The 22,191-nt window shown below is 52.7% G+C and overlaps 1 protein-coding gene across 1 annotated transcript in view; it reads right to left on the minus strand.

Annotated features, from left to right (window-relative positions):
• The window catches only part of GAS7 (growth arrest specific 7), a 201,908-nt gene extending 194,182 nt beyond the window's left edge, over positions 1-7,726 (minus strand). The window contains exon 1 of the mRNA XM_030295012.1: positions 7,529-7,726. Within this exon, the coding sequence (XP_030150872.1) occupies positions 7,529-7,711 (183 nt within the window). The 5' untranslated portion in view covers positions 7,712-7,726. The remainder of the gene's footprint in view (positions 1-7,528) is intronic.
• Positions 7,727-22,191: the final 14,465 nt, after the last annotated feature.

Consider the following 22,191-nt stretch of genomic DNA (forward strand, 5'->3'; position numbering starts at 1 on the left):
ACAGGCTTTCTGCGGCACTTAGAAAACCAGCCACCAACCACCGCCGGAAAGACGGGACAATCACGTGACGGGTGGCAGCGTACCAGTACAATGAAACTACGCCGTCTGCACACAACATAGAAACGAATCAAATCAGCACGTCGTATGCCTTAACTGCACGCCACGTTCTGAGTCCGATATGGTCCGCTGCGATCAGCCACGGTGGCAGTTCGGATACCCCAGAAACTGGCCAACGCTTCCTCATCAGGACCTTGCACCTCCCCGCCTGAGCTGGTCTTAAACGTTTACATCCGCACCAGCGGAGCAGGGAAGAAGCCTCCGAGTCCGAGAACGATACTGTCCTCCCAAAAACTGCTGAGAAGGAGACAGCTCCAGACGAGGGACCCGGCAGAGAGTTGTATTGTCTCTGGCAACGGCCTGGACAGACAGACAGCAAAGGCCCACATGGGGAGGACAGCCCAGGAGATGCCCGAATGACATCAAGAAGCAGCTGGACCCCTGGAATGGAGCTGTCTTTAGTGAAGTGCCCCCCAGAACCGAAATGTAAACCTGGGGTAAGGGCAAGGAACCCCAAATTATTTCACAGCACGTTTCTTCTACTGTGCAGAATACGGACTTTTACGGTACAATCAAGTTGTGCGTATCTGAACGTCTAAACTACGTTCAGCCTATAAACTAAGGATGGCTTTTATTTTTTTTTTTTTTATCATTTATTTTGAGAGACAGTGCAAGTGGGGGAGGGGCGGAGAGAGGGGGGACAGAGGGTCTGAAGCGGGCTCTACGCGGACAGCCTCACAGCAGAGAGCCGATGTGGGGCTGGAGCTCGCGAACCACACCATCGCGACCTGAGCTGAAGTCGACGTTCAACCGACTGAGCCCCCCAGGTGCCCCATGAAATGGCTGAAAATTTAAGCAAAGGAAGAGTAATGCCAAACGGCCCATGAAAATTGTAACAAAGTCAAACCTCAGCGTCTATAAATAAAGTTTTATTGGCACTCAACCACACCCATCGGTTTTCAGATCATCTATATCAGCTTCACAGTCTAACGGCACAGCTGAGTAGCTGGGACAGAGACCATATGGGGCACGCTCGTGGCTCACCACCTCTGGCGCTCACAAATCCCGGTGATGCAGCCCCTTGGCCACAAAACCTAAAATGCTTCCTAACCCTATACAGAAAAATTGTGCCGACACCAGGGAAGAAGGAGAAGTCTTTGAGCAATGTTTCTAACGGAGAGCAGACTGGGCTTGCTAACATAATGAACAGGAATAGAGAAGGTAAGAGGGGTGACAAGAAGGGGGGAGGGGGGAGACAGTGCCAGGCGAGGCGGAGGAGAGAGAGGTGGTAGGAACATTCACCGTGGTTTGGTGGGTAGGGGACAGAAGGCATTGAGGGGGACTGACAGATGAGGAGTCGACCCTGGACGTAGGAAATTGAGTACCTGGGGGTCGAGTCTAAATCTCAGCTCAACAAATGAGATAAATACGGTCGACCAAGGCTAACCTAATAAAGCACATTTTTTTTTTCTTTTAAATGTGTATTTATTTTTGAAACAGACAGAAAGTAAGCGGGGGAGGGGCAGAGAGAAAGGGAGACACAGAATCCGAAGCAGGCTCCAGGTTCCGAGCTGTCAGCACAGAGCCCGAGGCGGGGCTCGAACTCACGAACCGTGAGATTGTGACCTGAGCCGAAGTCGGACGCTTCACAAACTGAGCCACCCGGGCGCCCCAAATAACGTCTTTATCAGACAGCAGACTGGGGAGATACTAACCGTGCAGGGAGGAGGCAGGGGAGTCCTCACGAATCCACGAAAACTTCTCACAAATCCATACACCTGTTGGATCCGATGAACCAGAGGGCAAACCGGGACCACCTGCCGGCCGCCATTGCTACTTCTCTCCATAGGTGGAAACGCCACCCCAGGAGCCTCGCCGGGGCAGGGAGAGAGGAATCTACTAATTTTGCAAAGCGGCTCCGTGCTGGCATTCTGTGAGAAAATGTGCTCCCTTGCCGCTGTGAGTAATAAGGGAGCAAAACCCAACAGACCGACGTCCCCTGGAGCGGCCTCCCAAAAATCCCCACGCCTGACATGTACCGAACATTCTCTCTCCCCAGCAAAGTGCCGCCCGGCATCCACGCTCATAGAGGAGGTCACTCACACGGCCAGATAAAACACGGGTTTGTTTCTAGGCTGGAAGAGTCCAGGAAGGTCAGTATCTCACTCACGTTTCTAGGTGGTCACGGGCAGCAGGGATCCACGTGATGGTGAACAGATGTCAGGGATTCCTGCCGACGTGTTGCTAAGGGAACTTTTGTAGAGATGCCCTGAATCCCTGGCATCCGTAAGCCCTGCCCACTGCTTTGAAGTCCTGGGGCGGGGGGCACTTGACCAGCCCCGTGCGCAGCGGGGACGAGGGGGTAGGTTCCCGAACAGAGGCGGACAGAGGGATGAGCTCAAGGTAGATTTTTCAAACAGCGGGAGCTACAACCGTGGACCGCGAGCCCCCAAATCAAAGGGCAGAATGACTCCGCGACGACCGCACAAAGCACGCTGGTCTTTTTTGGTCACCGTGCCATACTCTGCGAGCCACCAGCCCTAATTACAGCTTTGGGAACAGACCGGATAATGAACTGCCTTAAGAAAAAAAGAAAAAGGAAAAGAAAAAAAAAAAAAATTGACAAGGTCACACCCACTTTAGGTAACGCTCCCGTTAGAGAAAAAAAGGCCGTGTGTTGAAATCAATTTGTGTAGGGGAGCCCTGGGTGGCTCAGTCGGTTGGGCGTGTCTGACTCTTGGTTTCGGCTCAGGTCATGATCTCACGGTTCGGGAGTTCGAGCCCGCATCGGGCTTCGTGCTGGCAGCACAGAGCCTGGTTGGGATTCTCTCTCTCTCTCCCTCTCTCTCTCCGTCCTCCCCCCACTCACTCTCTCTGTCTCTCTCAAAAGAAATAAACTAAAAAAAACTTTTCTAAATAAATAACATAAAATCAATTTGTGTAACAAAGCAAGCATCCACTAGATACTGGGCAGCTAGGATACACGGTGTCTATTAATAACCAGCACAAAGCCGACCCAACCCAAGAAGGCTGGACGGCCAATGCCCCAGTGGACAGACTCAGGCTTTAGGGACAGGAAAATCTGGTTCCAAATTCAGCTGCACCATTTATCAGGTGGCCTTTATAAAGAAATCCCTGGCACCTGAAAAAAAAAATTTTTTTTTTAAAGAAGAGAAAATCTCGTCTGAGGATGGCCGTGGAGAATTTTCTAGCAAGTCAGCTAAGACTCCTGCACCCTGCCTCGCTCTGGGGAGGCGCTCTCTCTCATCAGTTTAGGCTGGCACACTGTGCCAGACGTGTTCTCCCTCCCCTCCTGAGGTTGCCAGTGTGCAAAACGGCCTTCAATGGACCTGTGTCCATACCCGTACCCACAACCTCATGCACCTCCTTCCCACACAGGATCTCCTCCTGCTCCAGTGACTCGGTTTACCAATCGAATGTGCCAGAAGTGAGCTGCCAGTCCTGAGCCCAAGCCTTAGGAGGGCCGGGCAATTTGTAACATGCGTTCTTGGAAGCCGGCCACCCTGGAAAGACTCCAGCTCCCTGCTAGAGGGAAAGGCCGTGCGGAAAGGCCCTGGAGGATGAGACACGAAGCGGAGAGAAGAAAGTCACTTGGAAAAACACCAACACGCCAAGCGAGAGAGTGAAGATGCCACTTTGGAGTCCCTGCCCAGCTCTGCCTGCCCCGGGACCCCAGCCCTGGCCACCGTGAGGCGTGACAGATGCCAAGAGAGACCAGCACAAGAGCCACCCGGCGGAGCCCGGTCGGTCCCCAGCGATGTGCGACGTGATGGTAAATGCTTGTGTGGCGGTACTGAGTTCCGGGGTGGCCTGTTACGTGGCCATCGATTATCCACGGCACAGCCCCCCTCCCCAGCTCCACGTCTCTCACATCCACACCTTGGAAGCTCCGGCAGGAGCACGTGAACCCGAAGCGAGAGAACAGAAGGCGGAGAGGTGACCGGGTTCAAGGAGGGGACGTCTCGTTGTGCTGGCCAACAACGTCACGTCGCCCTGGCCCCTGAGGCCCGCACCTCATGGCCAGACGGCAGATTCTCAGAACAGCACTTCAGTCACGGAAAACTCTGGGGTGTTTGTGTTCCAGTCTTATTCCCCCCTCCAGAATTATTTCCCAAAAGCTCTGGGGGTTTCCACAGATGTCTTACAGCACCTTCCGGGTCCCCAATTTGTTCTCTCCATTCAAGGTTAAGAGCAGACGGCGGGGAATTCCTGGCCCTCCAGCCACCGGACCTGCCCACGTCCAACTCTCGGGCGCTTCCCCAGGGACGGGGATCTGGGCTCTGCCTGCCTCCCCCAGGAGCTGTTTGTCAGGCACCAGGCACCCCACAAGTCTGGCAGAAACCTCTGCCCCCACAGGGCCTCCAGTCTATGCAGGGGATCCAGGCCTGGCTTGGAGCGGACAGAACATTCCCCTGAAGTCTCCAGCCCCTGTCTCAGCTCCTCGACCGCGTCTCCCACATATCAGGAAACTTCTCGGCTCCTCCCCTTCTTCATGCAAGGCCGAAGAGACCCTCAAGAAAGATTATCCTGGCGGCTTTTATCTCAGGGCCCTTCCATCTCACCTCACATCTTTCTTGGGAAAGACGGGTTCCCTCTTCCAGTGCTCTCCTCCTCTGGAAGGCTCCACCATCCCCTTGTGCCCAGCCCTCGGCCCCCCACACTTCTCCACTTGGGCTGACACCTTCCTGGGGGCCGCTTTCTGGAAACCAAGGACGTGCTGTACCCTTCTCCCATCTCCTTGATGGCCTGACCAAAGAGATTCTCCCCCCAGGAACCAGGACAAGAATCTCCCCAAGCTGGCCTCTCCCCCGGGGCTGGCCGGCCTCCAGGACAGATCTTTCAGCTGTGTCACAGCTAGCTCCCAGCTCCCCTCCGTGGGGTGTGCGGCTGGCAAAGCCAAGGGCCTCTCAGTTCCACTTTCTTTATCTGAGCGAGCAAGGAGTCCTTGAGGAGCATCCATCTTGCATATGCTGTTCTCAACCTGCTGCACCCTTCCACCAAGACGGGGCTTCTTGGTATCACCCTGTCCACCACTCCCGGTGGTGCCCCCGCCTCCCCACTCCTCCACCAGGAGGCTGGTGCCGTCCGTTCTGTCTGTCCCTGTCTCCCCAGCGGCTCCCCTGGCCTCCTGATCTCCATGCCTCCAGCAGGCACACGTCCCATGAGGATTCCCACCTCCAGGCCCCGTCTCCAGACTCCTGGCTCCTGCACTAACGTCCGGGCTTGACGAACCCGCTGCTTCCCCAGACGTGTGGTTTCGTGTACCGGCCAGTCCCCTGGGAGCTGTGCGTTCTCCACGAACCGGGTCTGCCTTTGAGGGCTCACCCCAGCCCCCAGGGACTCTCCCCACATATCCTGCAGCCCGACCCAGCCCTCCGCCCTGAGGTCCAGCCTGCTCACCGACGAGATGCCCGGACACAAAGGGCCCGATCTCCGATCCTTCCTACAGGGACTGCTCTTGTCCATCCAGACCATTCCCTCCCTCGCCTGTTAGCGGTTGAGCCCACACTGTCACGTTGAAAACCGGCACAGAGGTAATACTCAGCCCTCTGAACGGCTAAGCAAATACACAAGCATTACTCCCTCGGGCAATTGCTTTCACTTCTGCTCACCTGGGATGTGGGGAGAGCGCCTCCCCCTTCACAGAGCGGTCAGGAGAGCGGGCGCCTAGTGGGTGCTCCACAAACGGGCCCCCCTCTCGGCGGTACTGCTCCCACACATGGGCACCCCCCCTGGCGCGTCACCAGTTGGCAGCTGTCCAAAAGCCCCTCACTCACGCACCAGAGATTTGCTCAGCACATCTACCCGCAGGACGCGTCCGACCCGGCTGATCGTTCTGTTTGCCCCCTGGGTCTGGCTCAAGCCTCCCTTTCCCCAGAGGGAAACGCAGGGCCCCCACTCTTGCTAACAGCAGCCTAAGACCCCACCAGCCCCACCCGCACCCCGAAACACTCCTTTTGGGCACCCAGCCAGGGACGCTCCGGACCGGACAGACCCACAACTGCCAAATTTCCACATTAGTGCTTCCTGGAGAAGTGTGGTCACCAGGGGAACTCGAAAAGAGGAGGCTCTCCCAGGGCTGCTTTTGAGCCACCAACAGGGAGGCCGCGACACCTGCTTTCTTTTACTTCTGAACCTCGGCACAGATCTGAGGAACACACCTGAGTCTTCCCTGAGTACACAGGTGTCTCAAAATACAGAACCAAAAGCGTCCTGGAACGTCCTCTTCTGCTCAGACCCTGAAATCTCTTCCAGCCTAAATTTTGCTCAAATGCTCCTAATTCATCGGGAGGAGGGGGGATTTTTGCATTGCCCTCTGGACCCTGGAAGAAGGCTCTGTGAATCCAGCCGTGGTTCTGATCACATTTCCACAGAATATTTCTTAGCAAACTCACCCATAACCATTTCACCACATCCATGCATCCATCCATCCATCTTTCCTTCTCTTTCTTTTTCTTTCTTTGGGTCCCACGGAGCAATTTCTCGCAAAACTCCCTACTCTGTTCTTTGCAGAGTAGGTCAGGGGTCAAATTATAAATAAATGCAGTCTCCAGTGATTTGGGGAGGTGTTTCAGCAGAACGTTTACACTATATACTTACACGGTTGTGGGTAACCGCCTGTTTAAGGCCAGGCAACAATCTGGCAGCCCTTTGGGAAAGGGGATAGCCTGTGAAGTCACTCCTCCCCAGCCCCCACCCCCCCCCCCCACCAAAGGACTTCAGAAACTTCGGAGGCCACTCTGGCTGTGACCGAGAGCTCAGCGATTAGAGGACAAGGAGACCTCCCAACTGTCACCCAGACAATAAACAGCCAGCCGACTTGGCTCAGCAGGTCCTCTGCAGCCCTGGGGTCAGGCCAGAACCCCCGGAACAGACCACTTTTAGGTTCTGGACCTTGGCCTGGGGGGCGCTGGACCAGGGGAGGAACCCCAGGATCGGGCGGGCGGCTCAGCTGACCGGCAAGTGGGCGGCCCCCAGGCGGCCTGACCCGGGGCAGCACGACCGTCCTCGGGTCGGCGGGCTCCGGGCTCCGGGGCCCAACCGATGACGCCGCTGTTCCGGATCCCCAACCTCCAAGCCTCTATGCCTAGACCTCCGGACTCCGCAGCCCTCGGCCGGCCCCCTGCCACCGCCGGGAGCGCGCCCGCCCGCTCCAGAACTCACACAGGCAACAAGTTCTCCTTCCTCAGGGCGGCCACGATGTGCTCGGGAGGCCCGGCACGGGGGGCGCTCCGAGGGCGATCCCCGCGCCGCCCCGCCCGGAGGGGCGCCCCGCTGGCTCCACCGCCCCCAGAGTCGGGGCGCGCAGCGGCTGCACCCCCAGACCGCCCCGCGGCGCACCCTCGGACGGGGAGCGGCTGGGGCGTCCCCGGTGCGGGCAACAGGTACGCGAGCGCGCCGAGCCCCGCAGCCCCGGGTCTCCCGGCCCCCCGGCCCTCGCCCCTTTTACCTCCAGCAACTGCACGTAGCTCGCGGGGAACCAGCCGCGGAGCCCGTCCTCCTTCTCGCCTTCCCACCAGCCGCCGTCCGGAACCTGCAGCAGCCTGATGAGCTCGCCCGCGGCGAAGCGCAGCCCCTGGCCGTGCCGCTCCCCGGAGAAGGGGTACAGGGTCCGGCAGCGGGCGCCGGACATGGCCTTGGCGCCGGGGTTCACAGCGCAGCCTGCATCCCGGCCGAGCCCCGCGGGCTGGGCAGCGGCTCCGCGGGGTCCCAGGCGCCCGGCGCTCCGGGCTCCCGCGCTCTGGGCGCGCGCCGTCTCGGGGGGTGCGCGGGGGGTCCCCGGGCAGGCGGGGGACGCGCGCGCGGCGCAGGGCAGCGGAGACTCGCTGGCTTCGCGGAGCAAAAGCGGCGACGCCCCCGGGCCGGGCGGCTCGCAGCTCGGGCGCGGGGCGGGGGGGCGGGGCTCAGGGGGAGGAGACCCAGGCGCCGCGGGCTCCGGAGACAACTTCCCGGGGACGCGGGGCGCGGGCTGCGGCCGCCGGGGTCGGCCGGAGCGGGGGCCGCCCGGGCGCGCGGAAATGCGCAGCTCCCGGGGGAGGTGGTGGGATCCGGGGCATCGCCGAGGGCCCGGCTCCGCGGCGAGGGGGCGGCCGGGCGGTCCGCGGAGAGGGGCTGGCGGCCGGGGTGGCCGAGCTGGGGCTCGCGCGGAGGCGAGGGGGCGGGGCGGGGGCGGGGCCAGGGCGGCCACGCCCGCCGAGGGGGCAGGTCGCTGGGGAGGGGTCTCCCCGCGCGCGCCCCCGCCGCCCCGAGCCGCGGCGCTAGCAACGCCCTTCGGTGCGGGCTTTGTAGGTCTGGTGGCCGCCGCCGGCGGGCTCCGCGGTCGCTGGAGGGACTGTGACTGTGGCCGCCGCTGTCGGGGTTGAACCTCGGGCTGAACTTGACTCACCAAGACAGGTTTGCAGCCTGGCGCCCGAGCCGGGAAGCCGTATGTTCAACACTGGAAAGACTGGGGTTAGGAGTTGGTCGAATGGGAGGCAGGCCAATGAGGATACGTGGAGGAATGGAGGAAGCGGGGAAGGTGAGAGGGACTGCCCCCCCCCCACCCACCCAGGGTACCAGTCTTCCTGAAATCCAGGTGGGCCAGGCGGAGAGGTCTACACTCACATACTCAGTCAACAAACAGCAGGAGGCCGCCACGTTCCATGCAATGAGCCGGGTACCTACAAAGATCATCTGGACTCCAGCCTGCTCTCCAGGCGAGCAGGCTCCATCCAAGCTGTCGGCGCGGAGCCTGACGCAGGGCTCGATCCCATGAACCTTTGTCAGACGCTTAAGCAACTGAGCCACCCAGGTGCCCCCTGAGTAACTTTTTTAAATGCTTGGGCCCAGGCCACCCTAGCTTTGGAAAATCACTGTTGAGCCATAGTCTGCCTTTAAGCTATCTAACCTTGAAACCCCTCAGTCTGGCCTCTGGCCACGGGCAAGCTGACAAATCCAGATTGCTTATAATGCTCCATCGATTGCAAATTCACAAACCCTTGCTTGGCTAAAAACATGAGGGGAAAAAAAAAAAAAAAAACTCTTGACCACAGTCCCCACTAAGAGTCCCTTAAAGCAGAACTACCAAATTTGATGTGGGCAACAGTCACTAAAAGTAACTGACCTAATCAGCTAAAAGGGCCTCACATTCCTTGTATGGGGGAACATGTGACTATTTGCAGACTGACCTCAAGTTTCACATCTGATGATAAGGCCCAGCTCAAGTGAGGACAACAGGTCCAGAGCCTTCTTGCAACTCCCAAGTCTTCCAGGGTGCCTTGTGAGCAACCTATAATCCAGTTTGAGCTTGGAGAAATCTCAGCCTACTCAGTGTCCCATACACCCTGCTCCAAGTGACTTGCTCAGCACAGAGCCCGACGTGGGGCTCGAACCCACAAATGCGAGATCATGACCTGAGCTGAAGTCAGACATTTAACCAACTGAGCCACCCAGGCGCCCCCAGATCTGGCTTCTTGTACACCAGGGGCTGCTTCCTCTTGTCCGCCCTGCCTGAGTCAGGAGACAGGTGTATCCTTGTAGGCCCAGCTACAAGTAGCATCTCAAGAAAAGGTTCTCTGGTTGAAACCCACCGCCAGTCTGTATAGAATTGACTGCTGGAACCCCAATCTCCGAACCCTTACTAAAGACGGAACTTCGACAATACCTAACACCTTCAGGCTTCTTTCCCCATCTGTGATTGGAGTCTGAATCCAGTAGCTGGAATCTGGGACTTGAGAGGGTTAAATGTACTTAGTGGCTCGCTTTGTGGGCTCTCCATTCCTCCTATTCAAACTACCTCAAGCCACTTTCTCCCTGTGTGCCCTTGGGCAATTTACTTAACCTCTCTGCTGGGCTTCATTTTCCTCATCGTTAGAAGATGTTGGTAGCATTTGTATCCTAGTTATTAAGAGAATTAAGTAAGTAAAAATGTAAACAATGTTAAGCAATACCTAGCGTATTAAGTATTCAGATGTTGGCAATTATTATCCATCTACTCCAATGGTCCTGGTTGTTTATTATCTAACACTTCCTTTTGAACTAAGATTTCCAAGGCAATAATAAGTGTATCTTTGGGATGCCAAAAATTTTTTAAAAACACCGTCTGGGTTTCTGTTTTCTCACAAGATCTCGAAGGGAAGATGACTTTCTCCTTCATCTATTTCCATCCCTTTGCCTTCCTCCTCCCTGATGTATTACTGTCTTGAACTTTTATTTGAATCTTTGATTATTTACCTTCTTTTCACAATAAGTCTTATTTCACTGAGCAGACTCTTCGTAACCCAGGGGAGGGACAGCACGTGTGTTTTAATTTCTAGCTCTACCTCTTAAAGGCTAACACGGAGTCTTGCAAAAAGCAGGCATTTGGCACTTTCTGAATTCATTTTGCAATATGAGCAGGTTTGAGCCCCTGCTCGTGTTCAGATTTTCCATACTGCCAAGTTACTCCATAAACACGTGGGTTAGAACATCTGGATTAGGCTATAAACTCCTAAAACCAGGCCACGGGCGCCTGGGTGGCTCAGTCGGTCGAGCATCCGACTTCGGCTCAGGTCATGATCTCGCGGTTCGTGAGTTCGAGCCCCGCGTCGGGCTCTGTGCTGTCAGCTCGGAGTCTGGAGCCTGCTTTGGATTCTGTGTCTCCCTCTCTCTCTCTGGCCCTTCCCCCCTCTCTCTCTGTCTCTCTCTCTCAAAAATAAATAAACATTAAAAATTTAAAAAAATAATAAATTCCGAAAAGCAGGCTTTAGTCTGTCTTTTTCTTAGCTTTCTATTGACACTGTGCACTTAATTGATAACTGTGGCCTGGCAGGTATTTCTTTTCTGCCCAAGACAGTCTTACATGCCTTTCCATCATCAGCCTATGGATGGCAGAGAAATACAGGGTTTCAGTTTCTTAAAAAGTTAAACATAAATTTATCATATGACCCAACAATTCCACCTTAGGTATCTACGTAAGAGAAATCAAAACGAACAGCTACACAAAAACTTGCAGAGAAGGAAGGGCGCCTGGGTGGCTCGGTCGGTTGATCGTCCTCCTTCCTTCAGCTCCTGTAAAGACCTCACCGTTTGTGAGTTCGAGCCCCACGTCGGGCTCTGTGCTGACAGCTCAGAGCCTGGAGCCTGCTTCGGATTCTGTGTCTCCCTCTCTCTCTGCCCCTCCACCATGAGCTCTCTCTCTCTCTCTCTCTCTCTCTCTCTCAAAAATAAATTTAAAAAAATATTTAAAAGCAAAAACCTTGTGGAGAGGGCACCTGGGTGGCTCAGTCAGTTAAGTGTCTGACTCTTGATCTCGGCTCAGGTCATGATCTCACAGTTTGTGAGATGATGCCCCACGAGGAGCCTGCTTGGGATTCCTTCTCTCTTTCCATCTCTCTCGCTGCCCCTCCCCCACTCATTCTCGCTAAATAAATAAATAAGAAATCAGATACAAAAGGCTGCATGTTGTATGATTGCATGTATAAGAAAACTCCAGAAAGGGCAAATCTATAAGAGGCAGTTAATAGATTAGTGGTTGCCTGGGGCTGGGGATGGGAATAGGGAATAAATAAATGGGCACGAGGTTTCTTTTTGGGGTGATGACAATGTTCTAAAATTTAATTGTGGCCATGGTTGCACAACTCAGGAAATCATTGAGCTGTACACTTAAAACAAGTAGAAGTTTTGGTATGTAAATTATACTTCAATAAAGCTGTTACATAAACCAAAACGTAAACAAGAATATATAAAAGCCTCATTCATTCCACAAGGGTCCCCGCCTCCCTTTCCTTGCTAGTTTATTCAACAGCAACTTGAACAACCGAATGGTTAAGACGAGGAAATGGGCAGTGTGCTGGGCTTGGGGCTAGAGAGATATATGTGGCGATATAAATAGAGAATTCCTGTAGGTCAGTAAGAAAAATATGGGTGACTCCATAGAAGAAAAAGGCAAAAGACATTTCACTGAAAAAAGATAACCCAAATGGCCAATAACACATCAAAAGGTGCTTAACCTCATTAATCGTCAAGAAAAGCAAATTGAAATCCTTACGAGGTCCAAAGCGTCCGGCTTTGGCTCAGGTCGTGATCTCACAGTTTGTGATTTCGAGCCCTGCGTTGGGGTCTGTGCTGATAGCTCAAGAGCCTGCTTCGGAGTCTGTGTCTCCCTCTCTATCTCTGCCCCTCCCCCGCTCACACTCTGTCAAAAATAAACAAACATTAAAAAAAAGAAAAAGAAAATGCCACATACTGATAAGGACTGGTACACCTGGAGCTCTCCTCCATTGCTGGCTGGAGCCCTTTGGAACATGTGATATTTATTTAGCACACGTGACTCATCAATTCTCCTTGTAGGTATGCGCCCAACTGAGATGGTTCACATGTTCACCAAAAGACCTACACGATGTTTGTAGACGCAATATTCATAACAGCGCAAAGCTGAAAACAGCCCAACGTCCATTAACAGTAGAGCGGATAAGGGGTGCCTGACTTGTTCCGTTGCGAGAGCTCGTAACTCTTGATCTCAGGGTTGTGAGTTCGAGCCCCACGTTGGGTGTAGAGATTACGTAAAAATTAAATCTTAAAAAAACAACAAAAAAAATAGAGTGGATAAATGATGACCTGTGTGGGGGAAAACTCTACTCTTGGAGAATGAACAGAACATTGCTACAGGTGAGTAAATCCCACAGATGTAATGTAGAAGAAAGGAACCCAGACACTGAAGGGTAAGAAATTCTTAGAAGTCAGGAGGAACCACAGCAGGGCATCTGGGATGCTTGTGGTAATCTGCTTCTTGGTCTGGGTGCGAGTTACACAGGGCTGTTCTCCAGGCCGTATACCTATTCCTGTACTTTTCTGTAGGGATGTTGTATTTCAGTACAGTTTGTCGAAGAAAACAGTACAGGGCGCCTGGCTGGCATCGGTCAGTAGAGTGTGTAATGCTTGATCTTTGGGTCGTGAGTTCGAGCCCTACATTGGGCCGTAGAGCTTACTTAAAAACAACATTCAAAAAAAGAAAAGAAAAGAAAAGAAAAAAAAGAAAAGAAAAAAAAGAAAAGAAAAGCGGGGTGCCTGGGTGGCTCAGTCGGTTAAGTGTTGATTCTTGATTTAGGCTCAGGTCATGATCTTACAGTTCATGGGATGGAGACCCACATCGGGCTCTGCACTGACAGCTCAGAGCCTGCTGGGGTTTCTCTCTCTGCCTCTGTCTCTGACTCTAAATAGATTAAATAAATAAATAAATAAATAAATAAACTAAAAAAAAAAAGGCAGTGGGGCGGAAAAGAAATTTAGTATTCTGAAAATAAGCTTTTTTGGAATCATGACTTTGGAGAAAATAACTGGGTCCGGATCTCCTCTTGGAGTCTGGGAGAAACCGGGCACTGAGCCGGAAAGATCTGTTCACCTCCTTCCCAGTTCTCCCATCTGGAACGTGAGACAGGTCCAGCCAAAGATCCTGAAAGTTGAGTATCATAGCACCAAGTTAAAAATGGAGTCGCTTCTGTCGGAGCAAAATGGAACCCGTCAAATGCAGGCGCGTAAAGGAAAACTCAACCCGACCTTGCAGGAATTTATGGCTTTTCTAGAACACCAGCCGATCGCCGAATGCCAAGTCTGTTCACGTGCTCTCCTGACTTCTTGTTCCCCTGACTCTGCTGCTCTCACCCCCACGTAAGAAAGAAGACCACTGGGCAACCAATGAGCCAAAAAAAAACAAACAAACAACTTGCACATTTACTCCCCAGTCACCCTTGGTCTGTGAGCGACTCCGAACTCACTGTTCCTGGAGCCCTAAGCTCCCCAGTGAGCAACCAAAAACACTGCAATAAACTCCTCTTTTTCCTTTGTTTTTATTCAGTTTGCAGAGTTTGGTTTTGGACACCCCAGGGCAGGGGCAGGGGCAGTTAAGGGTCCGACTTCCGCTCAGGTCATGATCTCACGGTTAGTGGGTTCGAGCCCTGCGTCAGGCTCTGTGCTGACAGCTCGGAGCCTGGAGCCTGCTTCCGATTCTGTGTGTCTCTCTCTCTCTGCCCTTCCCCCACTCATGCACTCTTGCTCTCTCTCTCAGAAACAAATAAACATTTAAAAAATTTAAAAAAAAAAGTAAGAGAAATGTTCTGGGGCTAGAAGAGAGAGGGAAGAGGGAAGCAGGCACATCTTTCCCCCAGCCAAGCCCCTCCCCCTCCCATGTACTGAGAGGCCCAACCCCAAGTCCCCGAGAAAACTGGGGGGGGCTTCATTTGCAAAAGAAGCAGGGAGGGCGGGAAAGAGAAAGAGGAGGAGAGAAGAAAAGAGGGGCTTCAGAGAAAGTAAGTACAATGTATGAGGCAGAAATTGACGTGCATCTTTTTGCTGGTCTTGGCCCGTGGGCGGAGAAAGAACTTTCTGCCTCATTCCCTCCTGCCCCTGGAGACAGCAGGGAAGTCCAATAAGACTGCCCTCTGGGGAGTAAATAACAACAAAATATCCACCAAGGAGCCCAGGGGAAATAGACAAAGTCACATGAAAGAGAAGTTCTCTCCTCCAGCTTGAGGGCTGCAATTAACATACCCAAAACTGGATTGCCTTTGGATTCCTGCTTTTCTCACCTCAAAGGCCAGCCAAACAGACCTTGAGTTCTTTCCCCAACAGCATGGCTGAAGCTAGAGTTTTTTCATCCCTAAGTTTTGTCCCTCTTATCAAAGTGTGAAAATAGTTCTGGAATGTTCCTTCTGAGTAGCTCAGGTTGACCCAGATCCCCGGAGACGCTTGAGCTTTGCCAGAAGCCACCCGGGTTGAGCACGATATGCTGGCCAAGGAAGACTGTTAGGACGGGAGCGTTTCCTTCTCAGAACAAAACCCCGCCACGACTCTCCGTTCTTTTGAAGACTAAAAATAAATTCAGAATTAATCACAACAGAAAAGGAACAGTCTCTTCGATGACTATAATTAGTTCTCCGTTTATTAATGAAGACTCCAATTATTAGGCTCGTCCGAGTCCCAAATTTTTGCTTACTAATTACATGCCTAGAGCAAGTGCCTTCACCTCTGGAAACTTCTCTGCAGAGCTCTGTCGTCTGCAAAGCAAGAGGCCGTGATACCTGATTCAGGAGGCCGTGGGAAGGAGCGGTTGCAGGGGGCTGCCTGGGGAATGTTTGTGGTCGAGGCCCCAGCTCTACCCATCTGAGCAGGGCTGGGTTCAGACCAGAAGAGATTTCGCTTCTAGAAGGTTTGAGAACGCAGAAGAGTGGTTTGTGAAAACCTCCAGGCCTGGTATCCTAAGGAGGTGAAAGTAATGCTTATTTGCTCTCTAGGCTAATGAAAAAACTCCTGCCAGAACCTTCCAGAACAACCACAGTGGGGAAATAGAATGCTGGTTTTACGTTCCTCTCGACTTCCCAGTAGGATCTCCCAGTCAGGCAAAGGAGGCTTTCCAGAGCCCTTCTGAAGGTCACCTGAAGGTCATGCCTTCTACGCAGACCCATGGGGCATTCTGGAGACAGGGTAGCACGTGTTTCACCAGAACCTTCCAGCAAACTGCCCTTCAAAGCTGTCTCTGCCAGCGAACACCTTGATGACCCCCCCCAGGAAATGAAAGGGCACGTGACGGGGGTCCTCTCTGGTTATTCAAGGTTGATGCCAAGGATATAGGAAAGCTGTGATTTCCTGGAGCCCAAGATCCAGTCCCTTCAGGAACCCAGAATTCAGCGACAACTAGGCAAAAGGAATTTGGAAGATGCAAGGCATGTTCGATGCTAACTGTCAAAGTTGGGCTACCTCAACGATGGGGGGTTCATTCTTCTATTTTCCCCACTTTCTGTAGGCTTGGCATATACACCTGTGCCTACTTGGTATGCCTGACTCTTTTTTTTAATGTTTATTTATTTTTGAGAGAGCGAGAGAGGGAGACAGAGCATGAGAGGGGGAAGGACAGAGAGAGAGGGAAACACAGAATCCGAAACAGGCTCCAGGCTCTGAGCTGTCAGCACAGAGCCCGACACGGGGCTCGAACTTACTGGCCATGAGATCATGACCTGAGCGGAAGTCGGACGCTTAACCGACTGAGCCACCCAGGTGCCCCTTGGTATGCCCGACTCTTTACGAAAGTCCTTCAGAGGGGCAGGGAGAGAGGGAGACACAGAATCCAAAGCAGGCTGCAGGCTCCAGTCCTTCAGAGCCTCAGAAGAACCTACTCACTCGAGGTTTTCAAATAATTCTAACAAACGAGTTTTTTTCGTCTAGTTTTTAAGTTTACAGTATATAGAACAAGGTATCTTGACAGCAAAGCAGGAGGAGGTGCCTGCGGACAGTTTGAAAATGGGAGCACAGAGATCCGGAAGAATCATTAAAAAAGACTCCAGAGGGGCGCCTGGGTGGCGCAGTTGGTTAAGCATCCGACTTCAGCCAGGTCACGATCTCACGGTCCGTGAGTTCGAGCCCCGCGTCGGGCTCTGGGCTGATGGCTCGGAGCCTGGAGCCTGTTTCCAATTCTGTGTCTCCCTCTCTCTCTGCCCCTCCCCCGTTCATGCTCTGTCTCTCTCTGTCCCAAAAATAAATAAAACTTGAAAAAAAAAAAATAAAAAAAAAAAAAAAAAAAAGACTCCAGAAAGTAAAATGTATCTCAGCTCCGGGCCCGTTGTCAGTATTAGACTGAGACATACAAAAATTACACCAGATCATTTTTGGTCTCTACAAATACCAGTATTTTGGTTTGTTTTGTTTTTAAATGTTTGTTTGTTTGTTTAGGTACAGGGACACCTGGGTGGCTCAGTAGGTTAAGCGTCCGACTTCAGCCAGGTCACGATCTCGCGGTCCGTGAGTTCGAGCCCCGCGTCAGGCTCTGGGCCGATGGCTCAGAGCCTGGAGCCTGTTTCCGATTCTGTGTCTCCCTCTCTCTCTGCCCCTCCCCCCACTTGTGCTCTGTCTCTCTCAGTCTCTCAAAATAAGTAAACATTAAAATTTTTTTTTTTGGGGCGCCTGGGTGGCGCAGTCGGTTAAGCGTCCGACTTCAGCCAGGTCACGATCTCGCGGTCCGTGAGTTCGAGCCCCGCGTCGGGCTCTGGGCTGATGGCTCGGAGCCTGGAGCCTGTTTCCGATTCTGTGTCTCCCTCTCTCTCTGCCCCTCCCCCGTTCATGCTCTGTCTCTCTCTGTCCCAAAAAAAAATAAATAAAAACCGTTGAAAAAAAATAAATAAATAAAATAAAATTTTTTTTTTTTTTTTAATCTCCAGGTGCAGGGGTGTCTGGCTGGTTCAGTCAGTGGAGCGTGCGACTCTTGATCTCCAGGTTGTAAGTTCGAGTCCCACGTTGGGTGTAGAGATTAGTTTTTAAAAAATTAAATCTTAAAAGATAATGGGGCTCCTGGGTGGCTCATTCGGTTAAGCATCCAGCTCTTGGTTTCTTTTCTTTTTTTTTTTTTTAATTTTTTTAATGTTTATTTATTTTTGAGACAGAGAGAGGCAGAACATGAACGGGGTAGGGTCAGAGAGAGAGGGAGACACAGAATCGGAAGCAGGCTCCAGGCTCTGACACGTCCGCACGGAGCCCGACGCGGGGTTCGAACTCACGAACCGCGAGATCATGACCTGAGCCGAAGTCAGACGCTTAATCAACTGAGCCACCCAGTCGCCCCCAACTCTTGGTTTCGACTCAGGTCATGATCTCACAGTCTGTGGGTTCGAGCTGACAGCTCAGAGCCTGCTTGGGATTTTCTCTCCCTCTCTCTCTGCTCCTCTTCCATTTGCACTATCTCTCTCTCTCTCTCTCTCTCTCTCAAAATAAGTAATAATAACAATAGTAATAAATAGAAATAAAGATCTCTGGGTATCACCGAGTTTGGGGAACACGGAAACACAGATGCCGTGAAGGATGATGGAATTTGCTGACCTTCTTTTCCAAGGGCAGGAGTCACCTGTGGCCCCAAACCGACCACATCGCCAGGGAGTAGAACGAGCCCAGTAAGGGCAAAGAGCTGCCCACTCGGGTGGCTCTGGTCAGGGCCTGGGTCCAGCTCACCCCATTCCTGAGTGCCGGGCTCACTGGCTTTGCCCACCTGGCTCTCTGCCTCTGGAGATAGGACACCTGCTAACAGCCCCGTCTGTTTCCCGGCACTCTTGCTTTCTGATGCCCACTCCATGAGGGACACACACTTGGGATCCACTTCCCCTGCCTGGGAGTGCAGCCCAGGACCCACCAGGGAGCGTGTTGCCATGACGATCGTGGCATACTGCTCCCCAGCCCCCTTCTGCCACTGCAAAAGCCCCGTGAAAAATCAGCATTCACGGGGCTTTCTAGGCTGCCTGGACTTCTCCACAGGAGGGGGATGTGAGCGATTTTCCCCCTCTGTGCTTTGGGAAGATGGGGGGGGGTGGGGCGGAGAGAGAAGCTTAGCAGCCTCAAACAAAACCAAAATTTTCCTCATCTACACTAAAGAAATCTACTCCCTTACAGCAAGGATTATCAACTGTAATTGTTGTCATGATGCTCGTCAAGAGGGAAGGAGAGGGAGCCATTTCTTTAAAAATCATTTAATGTTTAGTTATTTTTGAGAGAGAGAGAGAGACAGAGTGCGAGGGGGGGAGGGGCAGAGAGAGAGGGGGGCAGACACAGAATCCGAAGCAGGTTCCGGGCTCCGAGCTGTCGGCACAGAGCCCGAGGCGGGGCTCGAACTCATGAGCTGTGAGATCGTGACCTGAGCTGAAGTCGGATGCTCAACCTACTGAGCTACCCTGACGCCCCGTGAAGACATTTATTTAGGTGGAGGAGGAGGGCAGGGACAAGGAGAGAGGAGGGGAAGCGTGGGGGCAGCACCAAAGGGTGATTCTTGGAGAGAAAACAGCAGGTGAAGAAAGAGGGTGAGATCACCCTGCGTGGAGCAGGGGTGGGTAGCCTGATAAAGAAGTCAGGGAAGGCAGCCAGGAGGAGGAAATGGATCCAGGGAAGAAAAGGCTGACGAAGGAGAGAGTACGAGTTACCCACTGTCATGGAAAGAAGTGACTGCAAAATGTAGTGACTTCACACAACACTAAATATAATCTCACAGTTTCTGCAGGTCAGGGATTCAGGAGCAGGTGCTCTTGGCGTAGGGTCACTCGCAAGGTTGCAGGCAAGGTGTCAGCAGGACCCGTATCATCTGAAGGCTCGACCGGGGCTGCAGGACCCGCTTCCCAGGTGGCTCCGTCATGTGGCTGGTGAGCCCATGGAGGCTGTTGGCAGGAGGACTGTGTTCCTCAACATGTGGTGCCTTCCATCGGGCAGCTTGGGCGTCCCCAGAGGAAGTGATCCATGAGCCCGTAAGAGAGAGCTGCCCTCTCTTTAACGACCTGGCTTTAGAAGTTACCCATCTCAGGTCTACAATATCTTCTTGGTTGTGCAGTCAGCCCTGCATAGGGCTAGGAGGGACTTTATGTATTTGCTTTATGATTTTTTTTAAATTTTTTTATGTTTATTTGTTTTTGAGACAATGCGAGACACAGAGTGGAAGCAGCAGAGGGGCAGACAGAGGGAGACACAGAATCCCAAACAGGCTCCAGGCTCTGAGCTGTCAGCCCAGAGCCCGACGCGGGGCTCAAACCCGCGAACCAGGAGATCATGACCTGAGCCAAAGTCGGACGCTTAACTGACTGAGCCACCCAGGCACCCCTGCTTTATGATTTTTAAAAAAATGTTTATTTATTTTCGAGAGAGACAGAACATGAGCAGGGGAGGGGCAGAGAGAGAGAGAGAGACAGACACATACACAGAATCAGAAGCGGGTTCCAGGATCTGAGCTGTCAGTGCAGAGCCCGACTCAGGGCTCCAGCTCACAAACCGTGAGATTATGACCTGATCCAAAGTCAGACGCTTAACTGACTGAGCCACCCAGGCGCCCCTACAGAACACTTAAAGAAAAAAAAAAGAGAAGAAGAAGAAGAAGAAGAAGAAGAAGAAGAAGAAGAAGAAGAAAGAAAGGAAACAATAATGTATTGATTCAGATAAATGAAGGGTGCAGGGTGTGAAGCTTCAGGTAAGGCTGGATCCAGGGTCTCAAACAATATTGTGACCTCTCTCTCTGTCTTAACTCTTTCTTCTGATTTGGTGTAACTCTGGGGGAGCTTTACTCTCATAAAGCTCTCTGGTTACCCTGGCATGCAGAAGCACCAGTCTTACTGACTACCGGGCACAGCCTGGGTGCAGATAATCATTTTTCCAGCATTTGATCTAAAAGTTCAGAGCCTGACTCTCTCTCTGACCCCTCCCTTCAACATTTACTGTGGCCAAGGAGATATGCTGATTTGCTTCACCCATGACGTATGGCCACCCCTAGGAAAGATGGGGGGTGGCTGGCTCAACTCCGTGCAGCAATTCTGAACAAGTTTTACCAAAGGGATACCGGAGCCAGAAAAAGAAAGATGACGCTGGGCAGGTAAAAAACCACAGCAGTCCACCAGCCCCAGGCCAGCATCCCACTGACCGCAGGGACAGTGGTCCTCTTGGGGCCTTGCAGTGCCACCACCAATTAGATCAATGCCGAGGGACAGAGGTAAAGGGGGTCCATGTGACCGCTCACTTAGGTGCGGTCAGAGGCTTGGTTTGCCCCCAGGCGTGGCTGGTGGACCCTCGGATCATAGGCTGGCGATCTAAGCTTAGAGCTTTGGAATGAAAATAAAAAGTGGGATTTCGCTTTCAGATTACTTTTCTCAGTAGCAGAAACAACGTATGTACTAAAAGAGAGAATCTATTCATCCTAGCGGGGATTTTCCATCAGATAGGTTTGACGCGCTGCCCATAGGCGTGACGGCTTGTGACAAAACGATGTTTAAACAGGCGGGGGCGGGGCGGGGGGAGGGGGAAAGAAGCCCAAATCCAGGACTGGCTTCTTCTAGAACTTTCTCGTCAGTACCCGCTGTTTGGCAGAATCTACTCCCAGGCTTACGTGGGACTAGCCTGACTCCCCTTTTCGGAGCTGGACACCTTCCCCTACCCCCGCCCAGCTGTGTCCATTTTATGAGATCTAACTTTTGAGATGGAGGTCTGAGGCTTTGTCCATCCCCCTGCCTGAGTCATGGGAAACCAGTTAATAATGGGCATCGTCTCCTCCGGGTGGGGGGCTTACCAACTCTATCAGCTCCCATCTCTCAGCCTCCAAAAATCCCCCTCTGGCACAGCAATGCCTGCTCGACCTCCGCGGTCCTCTGTCCAGAGGCAGAGGCGAGAGAACAAACAGAAAAACACGGAGAGCTGCCATTCTGGTTGGGGCTGTTACCTACGTTTCTGCTCCTGGATCCCGCACCCTGCGAGCACATGCCACGGTTCCCTCCTTCTTCCCCTGTGAGGGTCCTTATCTAGATGTCAGTAACTCTACCAAGAACGATTTAAGATTCTGCTAAATTCTGCATTTTAAAATCTGGCTCTGTGAAAATTTGCAGGAGGAACAGCTTCTATTTTTAAAGGGGCTGATTCTTTCCTTTTTTTTTTTTTTTTTTTCTGATCGTTTTCGAGTGGAATCTGAACTTAGCAAAGCGGTTTTGAAAGCCCAGCTGCACGATGGATGCTTCCCGAGCCGTGTGTGGAACTGGGTCAGTGTTTCACAAAGTGAGGGGCACTCCCACCGGTGGTCCTGGTGGCTCATTTGATAATTGTAGAGCACGCAGGGATGAGCAGTTCACGTGACGTGAAGTTAAACATTTGGGTAGGCACCAGACTTGTGATTTCTTGAATATCGTGGCTGATACAAAGTGGAAGTAAATAGCCATGTTAGCTCAGAACTGATTGATTTTTTTAAGTTTATTTATTTTGAGAGAGAGTGTGTGTGTGTGTGTGTGTGTGTGAACAGGGGAGGGGAAAAGACAGAGAGAAAGGGAGAGAGAGAGAATCCCAAGCAGGCTCCCAGCTGTCAGTGCAGAGCCCAGTTCAGGGCTCAGTCCCATGAACCACGAGATCGCGACCTGAGCAGAAATCAGCAGTCACCAGCTCAACCGACTGAAGCACCCAGACACCCCAGCTCAGAATCAATTTAAAGAAAAGTGTTAGCGGGGCGCCTGGGTGGCTCAGTCTGTGAAGCGCCCCACTTTGGCTCAGGTCATGATCTCGCAGTTCGTGGGTTCGAGCCCCATATCGGGCTCTGTGCTTATAGCTCAGAGCCTGGGGCCTGCTTCGGGTTCTGTGTTTCCCTCTCTCTCTGCCCCTCCCTTGCTCGTG

Source organism: Lynx canadensis, chromosome E1 (assembly GCF_007474595.2).
Source record: "Lynx canadensis isolate LIC74 chromosome E1, mLynCan4.pri.v2, whole genome shotgun sequence".
NCBI classification, from domain to species: Eukaryota; Metazoa; Chordata; class Mammalia; order Carnivora; family Felidae; genus Lynx; species Lynx canadensis.